At 42.3% G+C, this 23,677-nt stretch overlaps 1 protein-coding gene across 4 annotated transcripts in view; it reads right to left on the bottom strand.

The window, feature by feature from the left end:
- The window catches only part of UGP (UDP-glucose pyrophosphorylase), a 339,813-nt gene that overhangs the window by 196,809 nt on the left and 119,327 nt on the right, over positions 1 to 23,677 (bottom strand). Inside the window, exon 2 of one of the 4 annotated variants that reach the window (XM_067143686.2) lies at positions 15,637 to 15,709. The exons of 2 other annotated variants lie outside the window; for them this stretch is intronic. In XM_067143686.2, the coding sequence (XP_066999787.1) occupies positions 15,637 to 15,687 (51 nt within the window). In that variant the 5' untranslated portion in view covers positions 15,688 to 15,709. Of the gene's footprint in view, positions 1 to 7,130; positions 7,200 to 15,636; positions 15,710 to 23,677 lie in introns of those variants that run through there. One more of the 4 variants, XM_067143689.2, reaches the window with a different exon arrangement.

Raw genomic sequence — 23,677 nt, forward strand, 5'->3', positions numbered from 1 at the left:
GTGCTAGTCTCCTGCGGGACTAAATTCCAGCACCGTAGAAGTAGAAGTAAAGGACATCTAACACAACGTTCTTTATGGCGACATCTGAAAGAGTATCTTTCTCGTTGAAGATACTTACACTATGTTACCTTTTGATTATTACTTTAGACAGGGTGAAGGCTTCACATACCTCATCACTGACTGGCATGGCTCTCAAGCCCGACCAAGTCACGAGCTCATATACTCGCTTCACGTTGTTCTTCAGCACCCTGTATATTGTGTAATGATCTGTAAGATTCACACTGGACCATGTTTACGATATATATTGTGTAATGACCTATAAGATACACACTTGATCATGTTTACGATATATATTGTGTATTAACCTATAAGATACACACTTGATCATGTTTACGATAGATATTGCCCACGATAGGTATTGCGTAATGATCTGTAAGATACACACAGGACCATGTTTACGATATATATTATGTAATGATCTGTAAGATACACACTGGACCATGTTTACGATATACATTGTGTAATGACCTATAAGATACACAGTGGACCATGTTTACGATATATATTGTGTAATAACCTATAAGATACACACTTAATCATGTTTACGATAGATATTGCCCACGATAGGTATTGCGTAATGATCTGTAAGATACACACTTGATCATGTTTACGATAGGTATTGTGTAATGATCTGTAAGATACACACTGGACCATGTTTACGATATACATTGTGTAATGATCTGTAAGATACACACTGGACCATGTTTACGATATATATTGTGTAATGATCTGTAAGATACACACTGGACCATGCTTATGATTATATTGTGTAATGATCTGTAAGATACACACTAGACCATGTTTACGATATATATTATGTAATGATCTGTAAGATACACACTGGACCATGTTTACGATATACACTGACTGACAGAGCAAATGCAACACCAAGAAGGAGTGGTCAGAACTTTATGCCAATTGCAGGGTAGACTGACGTCACTGAGGTATGCTCATGATGTGAAATACGCCGCTGTGCTGCGCACGTAGCGAACGATAAATGTGACACGGCGTTGGCGAATGGCCCACTTCGTACCGTGATTTCTCAGCCGACAGTCATTGTAGAACGTGTTGTCGTGTGCCACAGGACACGTGTATAGCTAAGAATGCCAGGCCGCCGTCAACGGAGGCATTTCCAGCAGACAGACGACTTTACGAGGGGTATGGTGATCGGGCTGAGAAGGGCAGGTTGGTCGCTTCGTCAAATCGCAGCCGATACCCATAGGGATGTGTCCACGGTGCAGCGCCTGTGGCGAAGATGGTTGGCGCAGGGACATGTGGCACGTGCGAGGGGTCCAGGCGCAGCCCGAGTGACGTCAGCACGCGAGGATCGGCGCATCCGCCGCCAAGCGGTGGCAGCCCCGCACGCCACGTCAACCGCCATTCTTCAGCATGTGCAAGACACCCTGGCTGTTCCAATATCGACCAGAACAATTTCCCGTCGATTGGTTGAAGGAGGCCTGCACTCCCGGCGGCCGCTCAGAAGACTACCATTGACTCCACAGCATAGACGTGCACGCCTGGCATGGTGCCGGGCTAGAGCGACTTGGATGAGGGAATGGAGGAACGTCGTGTTCTCCGATGAGTCACGCTTCTGTTCTGTCAGTGATAGTCACCGCAGACGAGTGTGGCGTCGGCGTGGAGAAAGGTCAAATCCGGCAGTAACTGTGGAGCGCCCTACCGCTAGACAACGCGGCATCATGGTTTGGGGCGCTATTGCGTATGATTCCACGTCACCTCTAGTGCGTATTCAAGGCACGTTAAATGCCCACCGCTACGTGCAGCATGTGCTGCGCCCGGTGGCACTCCCGTACCTTCAGGGGCTGCCCAATGCTCTGTTTCAGCAGGATAATGCCCGCCCACACACTGCTCGCATCTCCCAACAGGCTCTACGAGGTGTACAGATGCTTCCGTGGCCAGAGTACTCTCCGGATCTCTCACCAATCGAACACGTGTGGGATCTCATTGGACGCCGTTTGCAAATTCTGCCCCAGCCTCGTACGGACGACCAACTGTGGCAAATGGTTGACACAGAATGGAGAACCATCCCTCAGGACACCATCCGCACTCTTATTGACTCTGTACCTCGACGTGTTTCTGCGTGCATCGCCGCTCGCGGTGGTCCTACATCCTACTGAGTCGATGCCGTGCGCATTGTGTAACCTGCATATCGGTTTGAAATAAACATCAATTATTCGTCCGTGCCGTCTCGGTTTTTCCCCAACTTTCATCCCTTTCGAACCACTCCTTCTTGGTGTTGCATTTGCTCTGTCAGTCAGTGTATATTGTGTAATGATCTGTAAGATACACACTGGACCATGTTTACGATATATATTGTGTAATGATCTGTAAGATACACACTGGACCATGTTTACGATATATATTGTGTAATGATCTGTAAGATACACACTGGACCATGTTTGCGATATACATCGTGTAATGATCTGTAAGATACACACTGGACCATGTTTACGATATATATTGTGTAATGATCTGTAAGATACACACTGGACCATGTTTACGATATATACTGTGTAATGATCTGTAAGATACACACTGGACCATGTTTACGATATATATTGTGTAATGACCTATAAGAGACACACGATATATATTGTCCACGATAGACATTGTGCACGATAGGTATCGTGTAATGATCTGTAAGATACACGCTTGATCATGTTTACGATAGATATTGTGTAATGATCTGTAGGATAAACACTTGATAATATTTACGATAGATACTGTGCACGGTATGTATTGTGTAATGACCCATAAGATACACACTTGACCATGTTCCCGATAGATATTTTGCACGATAGGTATTGTGTAATGACCTATAAGATACACACTTGATCACGCTTCCGATAGATATTGTGCACGATAGGTATTACGTAATGACCTGTAAGATACACACTTGATCATGTTTCCGATAGTTATTGTGCACAATAGGTATTGTGCAGTGAATAATAAGATACACACTTGATGATGTTTACGATAGATATTTTGCTCGATATGCATTCTTTAATGACCAATAAGATACTGAACCCATGACCTTTGTGCCCTAAGGATTTTAAGTTATAAATTGTCAATTGTAATAAGAAGGTCGATTTTTTCTCAGAGGCGTCATGTGGCAAGGGGGGTGGCTACCTTCTGTCCCACGCTCTGAGATGTGACGTCATCCGCACGTGTCGAATGTGGAAGGATACAGAAGACAATTTAGGTTGAATAAGTACATTTAAATGAAATAATTAGTGGTGAACGCAGTATGAGGGTCCTGTATTTATCTACAAGACACTTGGCCTTTTGTAAGACGGATTTGAGAGTGCTAAGCTATTTCTGTGGATTATTTCAGAAGGACGCGCGTATCTAGTTCACCCACGCTAAGTCGAGAGAAAATAGTGCCTATCAAATGAGGTCATTTAACTTTTTAACTTAATGAGAATACATTTTAATGTTCATAAACACTACTGCTAATGAGTTAACAAGTATATGGTAACATCAGAAACTGTTTTAGATACAGTTCACTTAAGTCGGAAAAGTTACGCAAGTTTTCTTGGCGGCAAAGGGAAAATGCCTGGAGAGAGGGGATAGTGTCTATAAATAAGAAGGGACGCCATGCTGAAACCCCCTGCATTTGCATCATCGAAGCGTGAAAGAGAGGGTTGAACTGTGCAAGTAAATCGTTCGTCAAAAGAAGACTAAGTACTACAAACCTAGATTCTGCCGATGTGGCTGGGTCTTGACTCTATGTGGAGATAGTTTTGTTTGAGCAGAAGTAATTTTATAAAACAAAAGACTGTCAAGATACCGAAGAAGTATTTATAAAGTTGTTTTGTGTTGTAAAGAAAGTAATTCGTGTGCGGGTAATAAATACAATCAGTCGAGTGCGATCAACGAAGACGCCGAGTGAAAGGGAATTTCTTTTTTATGCTTTATTTCCAGGAAACATGAAGAGAATTCTATGTACAGCCAGAAATGTAAAAATGGCTAAATAAATTACAGAGGGTCAGGGGTGAATCCAAAGATGGACGCTGATGTAAACTAAGGTAGGTGACAAACCATCTTACAGCCTACTATATCTTGTTTTATGATGTCAAACTTACATATACTTGTGATGGGTATTTATGATGCAGTTGGTCACCCATATGTTTTTGTGAATGTTAGAAATGTGACGAAGTTTTCTTTTCTGCTTGGATACATTTTTAAAGTATTGCAAGTGCCGTGTAATGTTGTAAACAGTTATTAGTGAGGGTTTCGAAATGATATCATATCCAAAGAAGATCGTCATTTCCGTGAATTTATTGCCTATATTTTAAGATGTCAAATTAAGATGTTCTGTCCGACGTAAAATGTTGTTGGAATTTTGATGGAATTGGTGCAAAAGGATCCGTGGTTACCCATTTTCAATCGGGTGGAAGCGCTGTATGTAGTGTTGAGTAATGCTGATCGGTGAATTTTGTCACGAAGTGTAACGATATTCTATGTCCGTTTAAACTGTGATTATGTGACAATAAATAACAGTAAAATTTGTCAGTCATTTTTGTGAAAATCCAAGTTTTAAAATACGAGATCATTTTATGCGAAGTTGTTCATTATTAAAGTATTTGTGCGTATTATGCGTCGTGGATTCTAAGTATTTTATCCCAGTTTTATTTGACAGTGAGAGTCGTCGAGTTTGAGACAAGAGGTTAGATTTGTCGTATGAGTTGAGATAGGATTTGTGAATCAGGTGATTGGAAGCCTGTAGTGAACCCGGAACTTTGTGGGAGCCAGAGGAAGATTTGTATAATGTTTGGGATAAAAAGTAGAGTGAGAGGATCCGCGCAGGTATTAATTTGCGACATGTACAATTATTGTAGGACATTTAAAAGTAAAATCTATGTGCATATTTGTTTGGTCAGAATATCGTATTTTTGTTGTATTTTGCGAAGTGAAAAGGGTTCATTCTTAGAGGCCGTCAAGCGTGGCGAAAGACATGTGTTTCATGTTAAAACTGACAGACAGGATAAGGGTCGTTTGTCTTCAATGCCGCCAGCTGATTGGAGTTCGCCGCTCGAATAACGGAAGTCGTGTAGTGTGTTACGTATTGAAGTGAGATAGCATTTCTTGGCAACGGAGATCATTATTTGCGAGAACTAGTTGAAAATATCAACCGGGAATAATGTGTAGGTTATTAGATACTGTGAATTTGTTTAACTGAGATCGTAATGTATATTTGAAACCACGAAGTTAGAGTATAATGAGCGAGGTTAGCCAATTTCAGGGTTGCCCAAAATATTGAGTGGTGATGATCGTTTGTGTGTGAGGGGTGCACAAAGCTTTATGGAATGTTATGACACGATATGACATCATAATCGGCTTACATTGTACGGCGAGTTACTTATGGTTTTGTACTTAATTATTAGGGTTATCCAAGTATTAATAATGGTCAGTATTAGATTAGATTAAAATGTGTTCTCTTGAAACAAGATATAATACTGGAAATAAATGATGTGAATTTTTTCCAGCTGCACGATAACAACAGATGATAAAAATGAGCGAATGAAAATGTAATTCCATCAAATTTTGAGTAGGGAGATAGAATTTGTTGTTCATTAAGATTTCATTAAATCATTTGCATTTATTTAATTATTAAATTCAGTGGAAACCGTATTTATGAAATAACTGTAAACCAAGCGAATAACTTGAAGATGCATTCTGGAAATCTTAGTTTATTTTTCTGGGAATATGTAAATGTTAACGTAACGATTAAGGGGACATATCCGAAGGTAATGGATTTTACTGCCACAAATTATTGTGTGCGTTGTTGTTGTTGTTGTATTATTTGACTGATTGATTGAGCAGTGAATGTGCTGGGGTTAGTAAAGTGGGAACTTTGGCCATCAACCGATATAACTTAATTGTGTTTAACGTTCAGCTTAGAAACTTGGATGGTCATGAGGTCATCAACCTCAGTGACTTAGATTAGGGCCATATGCCACTGTAGCATCATTTTCCTTGCGGTCATCATCCACAATGACTTTAAAGTAACTTAGAAGTTTAGAGGTCGGTTCATGGTAGTCGCACGTCACATCGATTCAATTAAGGGTCCATGCCGTATAACCACTCTGTGGCACACACCGATTGGACTGCCTTAATTATACTCAGAGTCCAGAGTTCGTGTTTCGAGGGCTGGACCATCAAGAATCATTATACTGGTACATGTAGTCTCACATGGAAGCCGAATTTAAGGATTTCCAGACTTTCCTTTCTTTGTTTAATAATTGAGACAATGGTTTCTAGTAAGGATGCCCATCAGGCAGTTATGTCAAAGGCTCAAACCAGTGTTCAGCCCCTCTGTGTAAACATGATTCTGGTGTTATTTGGACAAGATAGAGTCCGAATTATACATGGATTACAAATTATAGTTCCTTCAGTACATTTTCCAAAATAAAATACAATTATTTTACGAATAGACCTTTCATTTGAGTAGATAGATTAGGATTACTGAACACTACCTTTACTTCAGGAAGTGACGAAGATCCCGAAACGGCCCAAGAGACAGACCTCATGAAAATTGCTGATAGGTAAGGAAGGTAGGTATCCTTCATAGTGGAACAAAGGGTACAATACACACTTGATCATGTTTACGACAGATATTGTGCACGATAGGTATCCTGTAATGACCAGTAACATACACACTTGATAATGTTTACGACAGATATTGTGCAAAATACTCATTGCGTAATAACCTATAGGATACACACTTGAACAAGTTTACGATAGATACTGTGCACGAAAGGTATTCTGTAATGACCTATACGATACACAATTGATGATGATTACGATAGATATTGTGCACGATAGGTATTACGTAATGACCTATAAGATACACTCTTGATCATGCTTACGACAGATATTGTGCACGATAGGCATTACGTAATGATCTGTAAGATACACAATGGACCATGTTTACGATAGATATTGTGTACTGATCTGTAAAATAACAAGATACTGTGAGAACACGGGGCAGTGTTAAGTGCACTTGGAGCGTGGTCAGTTCCTTACAGCTGTGCAAGCCAAGCACGTACCTTGGGTGCCGAGAGAGTCGTGGCCGACATGTGATGTGCTCGAGGACGCTCGCCGAACTGCCCACCTCCCGCCCGCTCCTTTGCCAAATACAAATATAGCAGACGACATTTCTCTTGACACGGCAAATTACGGCACAATGCCAACCTAGGTTCATTCTTCCAAACCGTCCATTTATCAGGAAGCACATGTTTTTACAATATGTATGCTATTAAATTTCCCTAGTTTATTTCACAGATCGTGAGTTCGGTTCTTCATCGAATACACCTCACTGTGTGTTTACCGCACAGTAACACCTCGTACTTGTTATGGTGTGATGTCCAGTCTCAGACCTACAGATAGTAACACTTCGTATTTGTTATGGTGTGATTTCCAGTCTCAGACCTACATACAGTAACACGCTCACTTGTTATGTTGTGATGTCCAGTCTCAGACCTACAGATAGTAACACTCCGTATTTATTATGGTGTGATGCCCAGTCTCAGAACTACAGACAGTAGCACTCCGTACTTGTTATGGTGTGATATCCAGTCTCGGACCTACAGACAGGAACACCTCGCACTTGTCATAGTGTCATGTCCAGTCTCAGACCTATAGACAATAACACCTCTTACTTTTATGTTGTGATGCCCAGTCTCAGACCTACAGATAGTAACACTCCGTATTTATTATGGTGTGATGCCCAGTCTCAGAACTACAGACAGTACCACTCCGTACTTGTTATGGTGTGATGTCCAGTCTCGGACCTACAGACAGGAACACCACGTACTTGTCATAGCGTGATGTCCAGTCTCAGACCTACAGACAGGAGCACGTCGTACCTGTTATGGTATGATGTCCCATCTCAGTCCTACAGGCAGTAACACCTCGCAATTGTTATGGTGCAATGTCCAGTCTCAGACCTACAGACAGGAACACCTGGTACTTGTTATGGTGTGATGCCCAGTCTCAGAACTATAGACAGTAGCACCCCGTACTTGTTATGGTGTGATGCCCAGTCTCAGAACTACAGACAGTAGCACTCCGTACTTGTTATGGTGTGATGTCCAGTCTCAGAACTACAGACAGGAGCACGTCGTACCTGTTATGGTATGATGTCCCATCTCAGTCCTACAGGCAGTAACACCTCGCACTTGTTATGTTGTGATGTCCAGTCTCAGACCTACAGACAGTAGCACTCCGTACTTGTTATGGTGTAATGTCCACTCTCAGACCTACAGACAGGAACACCTCGCACTTGTTATGGTGTAATGTCCAGTCTCAGACATACAGACAGGAACACCTAGTCCTTTTATGTTGTGATGTCCCGTCTCAGACCTACAGACAGTAGCACTCCGTACTTGTTATGTTGTGATGTCCCATCTCAGACCTACAGACAGGAACACCTAGTACTTTTATGTTGTGATGTCCCATCTCAGACCTACAGACAGGAAAACCTAGTTCTTTTATGTTGTGATGTCCCATGTGAGACCTACAGACAGGAACACCTGGTACTTTTATGTTGTGATGTCCCATGTGAGACCTACAGACAGGAACACCTAGTTCTTTTATGTTGTGATGTCCCGTCTCAGACCTACAGACAGGAACACCTAGTTCTTTTATGTTGTGATGTCCCGTCTCAGACCTACAGACAGTAGCACTCCGTACTTGTTATGTTGTGATGTCCAGTCTCAGACCTACAGACAGGAACACCTAGTACTTTTATGTTGTGATGTCCCATCTCAGACCTACAGACAGGAACACCTAGTTCTTTTATGTTGTGATGTCCCATGTGAGACCTACAGACAGGAACACCTAGTACTTTTATGTTGTGATGTCCCATCCCAGACCTACAGACAGGAACACCTAGTACTTTTATGTTGTGATGACCCATCTCAGACCTACAGACAGGAACACCTAGTTCTTTTATGTTGTGATGTCCCATCCCAGACCTACAGACAGGAACACCTTGTTCTTTTACGTTGTGAAGTCCCATCTCAGACCTACAGACAGGAACACCTGGTACTTTTATGTTGTGATGTCCCGTCTCAGACATACAGACAGGAACACCTGGTACTTTTATGTTGTGATGTCCCATCCCAGACCTACAGACAGGAACACCTTGTTCTTTTATGTTGTGATGTCCCATGTGAGACCTACAGACAGGAACAGGAACACCTGGTACTTTTATGTTGTGATGTCCCGTCTGAGACCTACAGACAGGAACACCTAGTACTTTTATGTTGTAATGTCCCATCCCAGACCTACAGACAGGAACACCTGGTACTTTTATGTTGTGATGTCCCATCCCAGACCTACAGACAGGAACACCTTGTTCTTTTATGTTGTGATGTCCCATGTGAGACCTACAGACAGGAACACCTGGTACTTTTATGTTGTGATGTCCCGTCTCAGACCTACAGACAGGAACACCTGGTTCTTTTATATTGTGATGTCCCATGTGAGACCTACAGACAGGAACACCTGGTTCTTTTATGTTGTGATGTTCAGTCTCAGAACTACAGACAGGAACACCTGGTTCTTTTATATTGTGATGTCCCGTGTGAGACCTACAGACAGGAACACCTGGTACTTTTATGTTGTGATGTCCCATCCCAGACCTACAGACAGGAACACCTGGTACTTTTATGTTGTGATGTCCCGTCTCAGACCTACAGAGAGGAACACCTGGATCTTTTATATTGTGATGTCCCATATGAGACCTACAGACAGGAACACCTGGTACTTTTATGTTGTGATGTTCAGTCTCAGACCTACAGACAGGAACACCTGGTACATTTATGTTGTGATGTCCCGTCTCAGACCTACAGACAGGAACACCTGGTACTTTTATGTTGTGATGTCCCATCCCAGACCTACAGACAGGAACACCTGCTTCTTTTATATTGAGATGTCCCATGTGAGACCTACAGACAGGAACACCTGGTATTTTACGTTGTGATGTTCAGTCTCAGACCTACAGACAGGAACACCTGTTACTTTTATGTTGTGATATCCCGTCTCAGACTTACAGACAGGAACACCTGGTTCTTTTATATTGTGATGTCCCATGTGAGACCTACAGACAGGAACACCTGGTACTATTATGTTGTGATGTTCAGTCTCAGACCTACAGACAGGAACACCTGGTACTTTTATGTTGTGATGTCCCGTCTCAGACCTACAGACAGGAACACCTGGTACTTTTAAGTTGTGATGTCCCATCCCAGACCTACAGACAGGAACACCTAGTACTTCTATATTGTGATGTCCCATCTCAGACCTACAGACAGGAACACCTGGTTCCTTTATATTGTGATATCCCATGTGAGACCTACAGACAGGAACACCTGGTACTTTTATGTTGTGATGTCCCGTCTCAGACCTACAGACAGGAACACCTGGTACTTTTATGCTGTGATGTCCCGTCTCAGACCTACAGACAGGAACACCTGGTACTATTTTTGATGTCCCATCCCAGACCTACAGACAGGAACACCTAGTACTTTTATGATGTGATACCCCGTCTCAGACCTACAGACAGGAACACCTGGTTCTTTTAAATTGTGATGTCCCATGTGAGACCTACAGACAGGAACACTTGGTACTTTTATGTTGTGATGTCCCGCCTCAGACCTACAGACAGGAACACCTGGTACTTTTATGTTGTGATGTCCCGTCTCAGACCCACAGACAGGAACACCTGGTTCTTTTATGTTGTGATGTCCCATGTGAGACCTACAGACAGGAACACCTGGTACTTTTATGTTGTGATGTCCCATGTGAGACCTACAGACAGGAACACCTAGTTCTTTTATGTTGTGATGTCCCGTCTCAGACCTACAGACAGGAACACCTAGTTCTTTTATGTTGTGATGTCCCGTCTCAGACCTACAGACAGTAGCACTCCGTACTTGTTATGTTGTGATGTCCAGTCTCAGACCTACAGACAGGCACACCTAGTACTTTTATGTTGTGATGTCCCATCTCAGACCTACAAACAGGAACACCTAGTTCTTTTATGTTGTGATGTCCCATGTGAGACCTACAGACAGGAACACCTGGTACTTTTATGTTGTGATGTCCCATCCCAGACCTACAGACAGGAACACCTAGTACTTTTATGTTGTGATGTCCCGTCTCAGACCTACAGACAGGAACACCTGGTTCTTTTATATTGTGATGTCCCATTTGAGACCTACAGACAGGAACACCTGGTACTTTTATATTGTGATGTTCAGTCTCAGACCTACAGACAGGAACACCTGGTACTTTTATGTTGTGATGTCCCGTCTCAGACCCACAGACAGGAACACCTGGTACTTTTATGTTGTGATGTCCCATCCCAGACCTACAGACAGGAACACCTAGTACTTTTATGTTGTGATGTCCCATCTCAGACCTACAGACAGGAACACCTGGTTCTTCTATATTGTGATGTCCCATGTGAGACCTACAGACACGAACACCTAGTACTTTTATGTTGTGATGTCCCATCTCAGACCTACAGACAGGAACACCTGGTTCTTTTATATTGTGATGTCCCATGTGAGACCTACAGACAGGAACACCTAGTACTTTTATGTTGTGATGTCCCGTCTCAGACCTACAGACAGGAACACCTGGTACTTTTATGTTGTGATGTCCCATCCCAGACCTACAGACAGGAACACCTAGTACTTTTATGTTGTGATGTCCCATCTCAGACCTACAGACAGGAACACCTAGTACTTTTATATTGTGATGTCCCGTCTCAGACCTACAGACAGGAACACCTGGTACTTTTATGTTGTGATGTCCCATCTCAGACCTACAGACAGGAACACCTGGTACTTTTATGTGGTGATGTTCAGTCTCAGACGTACAGACAGGAACACCTGGTACTTTTATGTTGTGATGTCCGGTCTCAGACCTACAGACAGTAACACCTGGTACTTTTATGTTGTGATGTCCCATCCCAGACCTACAGACAGGAACACCTGGTTCTTTTATATTGTGATGTCCCGTCTCAGACCTACAGACAGGAACACCTGGTACGTTTATGTTGTGATGTCCCATCCCAGATCTACAGACAGGAACACCTGGTACTTTTATATTGTGATGTCCCGTCTCAGACCTACAGACAGGAACACCTGGTACTTTTATGTTGTGATGTCCCATCCCAGACCTACAGACAGGAACACCTAGTACTTTTATGTTGTGATGTCCCGTCTCAGACCTACAGACAGGAACACCTAGTACTTTTATGTTGTGATGTCCCATCCCAGAACTACAGACAGGAACACCTAGTACTTTTATGTTGTGATGTCCCATCTCAGACCTACAGACAGGAACACCTGGTTCTTTTATATTGTGATGTCCCATGTGAGACCTACAGACAGGAACACCTAGTACTTTTATGTTGTGATGTCCCGTCTCAGACCTACAGACAGGAACACCTGGTACTTTTATGTTGTGATGTTCAGTCTCAGACGTACAGACAGGAACGCCTGGTACTTTTATGTTGTGATGTCCGGTTTCAGACCTACAGACAGTAACACCTGGTACTTTTATGTTGTGATGTCCCATCCCAGACCTACAGACAGGAACACCTGGTTCTTTTATATTGTGATGTCTCGTCTCAGACCTACAGACAGGAACACCTGGTACTTTTATGTTGTGATGTCCCATCCCAGATCTACAGACAGGAACACCTGGTACTTTTATATTGTGATGTCCCGTCTCAGACCTACAGACAGGAACACCTGGTACTTTTATGTTGTGATGTCCCATCCCAGACCTACAGGCAGGAACACCTAGTACTTTTATGTTGTGATGTCCCGTCTCAGACCTACAGACAGGAACACCTAGTACTTTTATGTTGTGATGTCCCATCCCAGACCTACAGACAGGAACACCTAGTACTTTTATGTTGTGATGTCCCATCTCAGACCTACAGACAGGAACACCTGGTTCTTTTATATTGTGATGTCCCATGTGAGACCTACAGACAGGAACACATAGTAGTTTTATGTTGTGATGTCCCGTCTCAGACCTACAGACAGGAACACCTAGTACTTTTATATTGTGATGTCCCGTCTCAGACCTACAGACAGGAACACGTGGTTCTTTTATGTTGTGATGTCCCGTCTCAGACCTACAGACAGGAACACCTGGTACTTTTATGTTGTGATGTCCCATCCCAGACCTACAGACAGGAACACCTGGTACTTTTATGTTGTTATGTCCCATCCCAGACGTACAGACAGGAACACCTAGTACTTTTATGTTGTGATGTTCCATCTCAGACCTACAGACAGGAACACCTAGTACTTTTATGTTGTGATGTTCCATCTCAGACCTACAGACAGGAACACCTAGTACTTTTATATTGTGGTGTCCCATGTGAGACCTACAGACAGGAACACCTACTACTTTTATGTTGTGATGTCCCGTCTCAGACCTACAGACAGGAACACCTGGTACTTTTATATTGTGATGCCCCGTCTCAGACCTACAGACAGGAACACCTAGTACTTTTATATTGTGATGTCCCGTCTCAGACCTACAGACAGGAACACGTGGTACTTTTATGTTGTGATGTCCCATCCCAGACCTACAGACAGGAACACCTAGCACTTTTATGTTGTGATGTCCCATCTCAGGCCTACAGACAGGAACACCTGGTACTTTTATGTTGTGATGTTCAGTCTCAGACCTACAGACAGGAACTCCTGGTACTTTTATATTGTGATGTCCCGTCTCAGACCTACAGACAGGAACACCTCGTACTTGTTATGTCCTGTGTCAGACCTACAAACAGGAATACCTCGTACTTGTTATGTCCCGTCTCAGACGTACACCCTCCGAGATCGAATTTCAACACAAAATGGTGGAATTGTGCATTGTTCTGTGTGACTATGAATGCTTATATCAGATCATATTTTTGTAATTAATTAATGACACCTGTGTGGTGTACATACAGCATACGAAGGACGGGAGGAGAGAATAATGGTTGGTCCACATCAATGTTAATAAACAATGTTAACGAAAACATTTCTCAATAGGCTATGCTAATTAACTTTGATGAACAAACTTCTTTAACATTGTTTCCACACCAAATAAACTTGTGTTAACAAAGTTCTTAACATTGTGTCCACGCCAAAATCTGTTTGTGAGGTTACAATGGATAGGGTCAGGAAGTAGAAAATATTTACAGTACAGCTTTCATTATTTTAATGAGTCAATTAGAGAAAAGCGCAGACGCAAAGTGTGGGGAAGAAAAATATGGGTAAAGCGTTTAGAATTAAGTTTGGAGAGGACACTTATCGTAGGTTACTTATGTCAGAACACTTATGTTAGAACTTTTAATTATTGGGCGAGTTGGCCATGCGGTTAGGGGTGCGCAGCTGTGAGCTCGCATCCGAGAAATAATGGGTTCGAACCCCACTGTCAGCAGCTCTGAAGATGGTTTTCTGTGGTTTCTCATTTTTACACCAGGCTGTACCTTAATTAAGGCCACGGCCGCTTTCTTTCCATTCCTAGGCCTTTCCTATCCCATCGTCGCCATAAGACCTATCTGTGTCGGTGCGACGTAAAGCAAATAGCAAAAACAAAACAAAAAACTTTTAATTCACGATGCAGCGGACTTTTAACACTTTCTGAGAATGTCCCCACACGACTTTCAGTTCTTGTTGACAGTAACTGGGCCTGAATTTGCAAGAAATGATACAAATTATCGGAATGCCATCTCCAATAATGTGAAGCTAGGTATAACTTTAAGATTCCTAGCAACTGGTGAAAAGTTTCATTGACAAAAGTTTAAGAAACTTTGTTGATCAACATGCTCGAAAAGTTAATGAACACGCTATTTTGTTGGTGTGGACGCATCTGCTCTGTGTCTGTCTTGTTTTACTTTAGCAGTCTGTGCATGCGAAAATGAAGAGAAGTATTGGCTACACGAGTGTTCCGAGCTTTTACGCTTGTCGGAGGTGCTGAGGTGCCGGAAGTTTGTGTCCGCTACTCTCTGCACACACACACACACACACACACACACACACAGGCTGCCAAGGTTTCGAAAAGGTCAGCTTGAGCTCTCTTACTTTTAAAGGAAGAAACTGAGAAAACAGGTGGATGGAGGAAGTATTCGACTGAAAGGAACTTCAGCACATACTGGAATATGGCTGTGACGCAACTATTTCACTGTTCAAATGGGCCTGTGGACATTCAAATTACAGTGATTGTTAGTGGAGAACTTTCATCGTTTGATGATACTTCAGCGCGCCACCTAATCATTTATTACGGACAGGTGAACGCTCTGGCAGAAATCGACCGGGAATAATGACCTATATCCGATACACACGTTACTCACTTGTGTTTCCAAGCAGTCACTGAATATTGTGACATTTCCAAGTTGTGTACAGTAAGTATTGCTTTCATGTAAAGAAAATAAAACGACATTTGTTACGGTAAAACATGTTTCACAGAAAGTGTACGTGTGGAGCCTATGTATGTCCAGGAAGATAATCCTTACATTGACGATGTACAGACCTGATCTGTCTCGAGCAGTGCGCAGAAGAGCCACGGCAAGGAAAATGTCATGGCGGCGACTGCCAGCACTCACCTGTGGACAACACACACACGACATCCTTAGTAGATCCTGCCTCGATAATCGTCCCATTTTTCGATTAGTTGTTTATGATCCCGGCCAATAGACTGGGATCGGAAAGGAGAGATAACCGACACATGCATACTTCAAAGTCCAAGCTGTCGATTTCCCAAAGTAACATCACCATCTCGGCCATGGTGCTGGGACAGCACCCAGAACTGCACTTCATTTGACATAAATGTTACCTTTCACATAATAATAATAATAATAATAATAATAATAATAATAATAATAATAATAATAATAATAATAATAATAATAATAATAATAATAATAATAATAATAATTTCGTGTGACTATTTATAGCTGAGTGCAGCCGTTGTGAGGCAGACCCTCCGATGAGGGTGGGCGGCATCTGCCATGTGTAGGTAACTGCATGTTATTGTGATGGAGGATAGTGTTATGTGTGCTGGTGAGTTGCAGGGATGTTGGGGACAGAACAAACACCCAGCCCCCGGGCCATTGGAATTAACCAATGAAGGTTAAAATCCCCGACCCGGCGGGGAATCGAACCCGGGACCCTCCGAACCGAAGACCAGTACGCTGACCATTCAGCCAACGGGTCGGACACCTTTCACATAAAATATATATTTTGGTTAAAAAAAAAGAACAGTTCCAATCCCTTACTCCGCTCAAGCTTATTCGTCCACTGACAACTCTATAATGCAGTAAATAACGGACTGGCAAACAAGGCAAGTGCCTACAAACTAACACAAAAACAGCCAAAAGCTCTGTAATAAAACCGGAAGGATTGTACGCTTCAGAGTGGCTGAAGGGGAGCTGCCTGAATTCGAAAAGAAGGAAAAGAAGATTCTGAGGAAAATTCTGAGACCGGGACTTGGAAGGAAAGGAGAAATGAGGAGCTCTGCACGAACACCTGGTACATGATGGGGTTAAAGGCCACAAGAGGTCAGCTGCGATGCGGGAGAAGTTGCAATTACTCCAGGGAAACACTGGAACAACAGAAGAAGAGTCGACAGTCATTTGAAGAGAAACCACTAAAACGGATACCCGAACGGATCATTTCCGAAAAGGAGACAAAGATGAGAGGCGAAAGAATGAAGAAGTTTTGGGAAGAGAAGAGAAGAGAAGAGAAGAGAAGAGAAGAGAAGAGACGAGAAGAGAAGAGAAGAGAAGAAAGAACAAGAAGCGGTCCAGAGATGTCCAAATTGTGGAAAAGAAGAACAATACTGTATAAAGCAGTTTGGTCTATGCTGACGACTTGGTCTTAATGGCAGATTGTGGCCGAAAGCCTGTTGTCTAATATCTTGGAACTTGAAAAAAGCTGCAATGAGTAGGCTATGAAAATTAGCCTTTCCAGGACTAAAATGATGTCAGTCGGTAAGAAATTCAACAGAATTGAATGCCATATTGGTATGCAAAGCTGAAACAGGTACCGCAGATAATTTTAAGTATTTAGGTTGTATGTTCTGTCAGGATGGTAATATAGCAACTGAGATTGAATCAAACTAATGCAGTGAGTTCGCAGTTGCGATCAACAGTGTTCTATAAGAAGGAAGTCAGTTTCCGAACGAAAGTATCTTTACATCGGTCTATTTTCAGACCAGCTTTGCTTTTAGGGAGCTAAGTTAGGATTGAACTCGGTGAAGCTGTACGCATAAACAGGCTTCGGTGGTCAGGTCTTGTGATGAGGATGGAGGGCAAGATAAGTAAAAGGAGATCAAGACAACTATTCAGTTTCTAACGATTTAAATAAAATAAGTATAGAAGTAAACGATGCAGCGGTTAGTAAATTCACAAAGACTTGCAGACTGAAATGACTCTGACACGCCCAACCCTAGTGCTGAACAAGAACAACAAACCAATATTCAGAGAGATGGATACTGCTAAAAGCAGCCGTACTGATGAAGCAGCCTTCGCATCAAATGTACAATGTTTGGTTAGCGAAACATTCGACTGCATCGAGCTGCGGAGGTACAGGTTCCTACCACTTGGTCAATGCTTGCCTATGCATTCGGGGATATTGCTGATGAGGAAGTATTTCATAAAAGTTGTGCACGTTTCGGGACAGTAGGGTAGGTCTTTCCGCTTAGCTAAAGCATAACAAGTAGAAGAGCAAGTGTGAGCTCTTAAGTTGTTCTCTGTTGGCTAGTATAGGGACTGTGATGAATCGCCCGCTAGGGGCAGCACCGTTGCTATCTGAGGGTTGGTATCTGTAGTTGTAATTTGGTTATGTTCGGTAGTGTTGTTCTGTGAAGGCAAAAACTTAATTGTCGTGCATTATTGTAAAGTGAAAGTGAAGAGCGTATAATTTGGTGATGGTATTATTTTGAGTGTAAATATAGTACTGAGTTTATAAAACTTGCAAAAATACCGACGAGGAAAAAATGCCTACTTGCTTCGTTCCAGGATGTAAGTCTGGCTACAAAACTACGAAAGGTAAACACTTCTTTCTTTCTTTCTTTCTTTCTTAATCTGCTTACCCTCCACAGTTTATTTCCCTCGGGCTCAGCGAGGGATCCCATCTCTACCGCCTCCAGTGTCCTGGACGTGAGACACTGGGTCGGGAGATACAACTGGGGAGGATGACCAGTACCTCGTCCAGGCGGCCTCACCTACTATGCTGAACAGGGCCCTTGCGGGGGGGATGAGAAGATATACAAGGAAAAGGGAAGGACGCGACCGTGGCCTTAAGTTAGGTACCATCCCGGCATTTGCCTGGAGGAGGAGTGGGAAACCACGGAAAACCACTTCCAGGATGGCTGAGATGGGAATCGAACCCACCTCTACTCAGTTGATCTCCCGAGGCTGAGTGGACCCCGTTCCAGCCCTCGTACCACTTTTCAAATTTCGTGGCAGAGCCGGGAATCGAACCCGGGCCTCCGGGGGTGGCAGCTAATCACACTAACCACTACAGCACAGAGGCGGACAAACACTTGTTCAAACCACCTAAAAATGAATGAAACTTTCAAAATGGGAAAAGGCGATTCAGAGAAGCTTTCTGATAAGTGTTACTGTATGTGTGCGATTCACATTTTTCTGACGAATTTATTGTTAAATCAGATTCATTTGTAATACAAGGCGAACAGGCAGACATTCCTAGAGATAGACTGAAACTGAAAACTGGCGCTGTCCCTCATACATTCCCCAGTTTACCACAATATCTCACGAAACAATTAAAGAAACGAAAATTACCCTGTAAAAGACAGCTAAAAAGACAATAGGTTCACTTAGAAACAAACTAAAGGACAGGGACATTATATAATGACTATCCGTAATACACTGAAAATAGCTAATGCTAAAATTTTGTTGCTAGAAAAACAACTAAGAGATTCCAAATTACAGCCAAATTATTCAAGTGAGCCGACATTAAGCAGAAAGCAAAAGGTGATTATTGACACCATGCTAAAAAAAAAAATTGTCTAGGAGGATATATAGTACGCAATGTATCCAATGTCACAAAATGTCATAAATGTGTCAGCCTGCTTCACGGAAAGCCTACAGAAGAAATACTTGCCGCAGCCCTCACACTTATTGGACCGAGCTCGATAGCTGCAGTCGCTTAATTGCGGCCAGTATCCAGTATTCGGGAGATCGTGGGTTCGAACCCCACTGTCGGCAGCCCTGAAGATGGTTTTCCGTGGTTTCCCATTTTCACACCAGGCAAATGCTGGGGCTGTACCTTAATTAAGGCCACGGCCGCTTCCTTCCCACTCCTAGCCCTTCCCTGTCCCATCGTCGCCATAAGACCTATCTGTGTCGGTGCGACGTAAAGCAAATAACAAACACACTTATTGGGGACTACAGCACTGACAGCACTTTCCTCAACTATCCTTCAAGAGCAGTTTATAATGTGTTCGTGCAAGTTGAAAGTGTAGTGGAACATAGTCTATGGGGCGAGGACAGTTTGCACAGTATCACATTAGGATGCTGCGATGACCATGTTGCCGACATTATATGAAATGTCGATTTTATTTTGTAACAAGACAGATGTGGAAGGAACTTAAATCTTCTAAGACCACAAAGTCTACGCCGAAGCTATCTAAACTATCTGACAACTGACTTCGGGAATGATAAGCAAAAGCATTGTATTTTGCACGCAATAATTGTCTTTTATTCGTATGCTGACTTGTACGCCCAAGCTCACATACTGCTGGGAGAGCGGTCCAGCGGAGGAACCGATGAACTAGGGGAGTGATCACCCCCCCCCCCCCCCCACCCTCCCTTCTCTTTGTGGTCGGCTAGTCCTGCTGAACCAAGCCTAGCAATCTCAAAATGGCAAAGAATTTTGATAGAAAACTATGGAAAGCTAAACACTTCTACAAAGCTTCATAGTTTACTGAGTCTTAGTGGAATGTAATAGAGAACTCTGACAAGTACAGTTGTCTAATATGAAGCGGGGAGGCAAAGTAGTAACATTATGATCATTTCTTTCTTGCCTAACTGGTTTGGCTCCTTGGCTGAATGATCCCGGGTTTGATTCCCTGGCTTGATCAAAGATTTGATTAATTCTTCTGTCTTGGGGACTGAATGCTGTACATGGCAGATGGAATGGTTTGCTCTCTAGTAAGCTTTTCCTCCAACTGAAGAGTTCCTCGGGAAGTTTAAGGTGAATGACATCAGCTTCCTCCATGTTTCTTTCTGATCACTAGTTTATTTATTTATTTATTATCCATGAAAAAGCCCTACTTTATCTAGCATATTAGGGCTGTAGGTTATAACTAGTTACCTTAAATAGTACAAACATATACTTGAGTGATTACACACACAAATTAATTAAACTGAGAGAAAAGGAAAACTATTCTTAATTTTTTCTAAAATAAACTGCATAAACTTAAAAAATTCATTCAAACAACAGATCTTGTGAAATATCCTAAAAATAGGTTTGACTAACCTTACTGTACAACAATTTAAGTGTTGTTCCAAAATATATCTCATATGTGGTGCAAATGATTTAAGATTTTGTATACATTTCTGAGACATATTTTCATAAAACTGAATTTATTCTCAGTACATGTAGATCATAACGTAGCCTACATTTTTTGTAAAATGTTTCATTGGAGTGAAGGAATTACACATTTATAATTGATGCCATTTGGAGATTGATAGCTATAATTATTTAATCATATACGTAGTTTAAATGATTTTTCAACTTAAAAAAAAAAAAAACAGTTCAAAAAATTAGGGGAACATGTCTTTGAACGTATGCCATGCTCCATAAAATAATACCTCACACCCAGGTATATTACCAACTGAACCTTTATTCTTTACCGGTGAAGTACACAAAAGACCATCGATGGATTCGCGTTCATTTTCAGAACACAAGCGGATATGTCCAAATAGGAGCGAAAACAAAGTGATAACAGTTCTCCAGGGTGGATTTTTAACACCGTGGGAGATATTCAGTATGGTGTATGTCCTAAAGGAGCATTTATCACAGCTTGGCACATACGTGGCATACTCCGTATAAGTCGACGAAGGTCACGTTGCAGTATCAGGTCCCATTCTTCAATGAGAGACTGTTCGAGGTCTTGGAGAGTCTGTGGTGGAACAGGACGTCCACGAACACTTCTGTCAAGCCTATCCCACACATGCTCGATGGGCTCGCCATTCCATCTCTTGAATGTCCAGTTCTCGCAAGACAGCTTTGGTAATGCGCGCTATATGAGCCCTGGCATTGTCAGGGCCAACACCGTATGCAGCAGTACCTGCTCGATGTACCCCGCAGCGGTAAGATTACCACGTACGGCACGCCACACCATCACAGAACCTTTCCTGGACAACATTTGGCATGCACTGCTCACCACACGTTCACGTCCATCACGCCGTGAACAACACAGGTCTCCAGTGGCGAAGTTGCCAGTTGACGTGAGTACGGGCAAACAGAAGGTGAACTGTGCGATGTTGCTGCCCTCGTAAGCACACTTCTCTTACCCCTCAAGCACACGCGTGGGGGTGTTTCCACCGCACTTATCATTGTATTGTACAATATGAATTACTGTATTAATTGGAGATTTTAAGATAGATTATGTACGAATGACTCTTTCTGCAGGGATCCAACCAGAAAGGTACAAGAGGGGGGAGAGCACAGAAAAGTTATTTGTACATTTCACTAGGAAATAAAATGACCTGGGGTAAATTTCACCCCTGTTTGAGGGTTTACCTGTTCCTTACTGTCTGGTCAGTGGCCCTCCTGAGGTCTTGTTGCAGTTCTCTGGCAGTTGCTGAACGACGCCGCAGATATCGGTCATCCTGTGGGTTGTTGTGTGTCCACGTCCAACCCTCCTTGTGAACTGGCCTGTCTCATTGTAGCGATTCCACAAGCGGTGAATAACTGACGGAGAGATATTGAGATCCACAGCAACACGACGAAAAGTCCATCCTTCCTGGATCAAAGTGATGTCTCATGGAGTGCGCTGGTTGACAGTAGTCTGTGTATCTCATAACGACATACGAACGCACCGCTATTCACCTGACAGTTCAATGCCTACAGATGGAGTATAACTTCGATTTGACATACCCTGAGTAGCTAAGGAACCCCATCTACGTTCATATACCAGACGTTACAAAACATGTTCCTCTAATTTTATTTGAACTGTGTAGAAGGATTTAACTGGTTCAAAGTGGTCACAAGGGTTATGCTTCTTGTTCATCTCTTACATGGATAAAGATACAAAACAGGGATGCATGAGTACAAGTGCAGTAATGGATGACTATGCCATTTGACACCCAGTTTGGGATCGGCTGAAACTGGCGAGGAAGTGCATAAACTATTTAGAAAGTCTAGTTCTTACATTCTCAATGAATGCAAGTATGAATTGGTGAGTGAACTCACTCTTGTCATAGCCGCCAACACTACAGTACAACAACAACTAAGCTGCTGGCGGTATATGAATCTGTTCGTAACTGTTTCCCTGTCTAAACCAGCGTAGTGCCATGATCAGGAGTGAACTATGAATATCCTTGCCTGTTTAATAAGAAAAGCCTTTTGTATTATTCCTTCCATGTTACACTTGTCTTTCCATGACAGTGTCGATTTTGATATCCATGTTTTGTTGTATGAGACATGTTTATACACTGATTTCGAATGTGTATAAATACGCTTAACATTAAAAACACATTTTTCTGTAAAATTGTACGAATATTTGAGTAATACTTACTTTTTGGTAAAATGACTGTTGTTTAAATGACAGTCATATTCCTCGTATGTATCTTTGGGTATACGATTACATATTTTGGTCATCTTCCCAATCACAATGTAATAAGGCGTAGGAATATTATTATACAGAGGCGCGCGGCTGTGAGCTTGCATCCGGGAGATAGTAGGTTCGAATCCCACTATCGGCAGCCCTGAAGATGGTTTTCCATGGTTTCCCATTTTCACACCAGGCAAATGCTGGGGCTGTACCTTAATTAAGGCCACGGCCGCTTCCTTTCAACTCCTAGGCCTTTCCTATCCCATCGTCGCCATAAGACCTATCTGTGTCGGTGCGACGTAAAGCCCCTAGCAAAAAAAATATTATACAGAATTATATACAAAAAGTGATATATTTCAAAACTACTATTAAGTGGCATGTCCCGTTTTTATCTCAGCACCTCAATTTATCTACCGCTACATTTAATATTATATTTAAACCTAAAAGTAATTATATCCATCCTCCCCCATTTCTCTTTCTGACCTAGGTGTAATACCGTGTTAAACATGTTCCTAACCTTTATTATTTTCGTCAATGCTTGTTTTACTTTCTATTTCCTTTTGCCACATATTTTTTTAGAATACAACAAATTGCAGTTCTTCCCCCGTGCAATCCATTCTTTATTTAATCATTTAACGATTGTGTAGAATTCTCTCTCTCTTTACTCTGATTGCATCACTCTCAATAGATGCTCCTCTTATCATGCCCTATGTGCCGAGTTAGATCATGTTACGTATCTCATTTAGCTCTTGTTATTTCTCACGTA

This window comes from Anabrus simplex, chromosome 3 (assembly GCF_040414725.1).
Source record: "Anabrus simplex isolate iqAnaSimp1 chromosome 3, ASM4041472v1, whole genome shotgun sequence".
NCBI classification, from domain to species: Eukaryota; Metazoa; Arthropoda; class Insecta; order Orthoptera; family Tettigoniidae; genus Anabrus; species Anabrus simplex.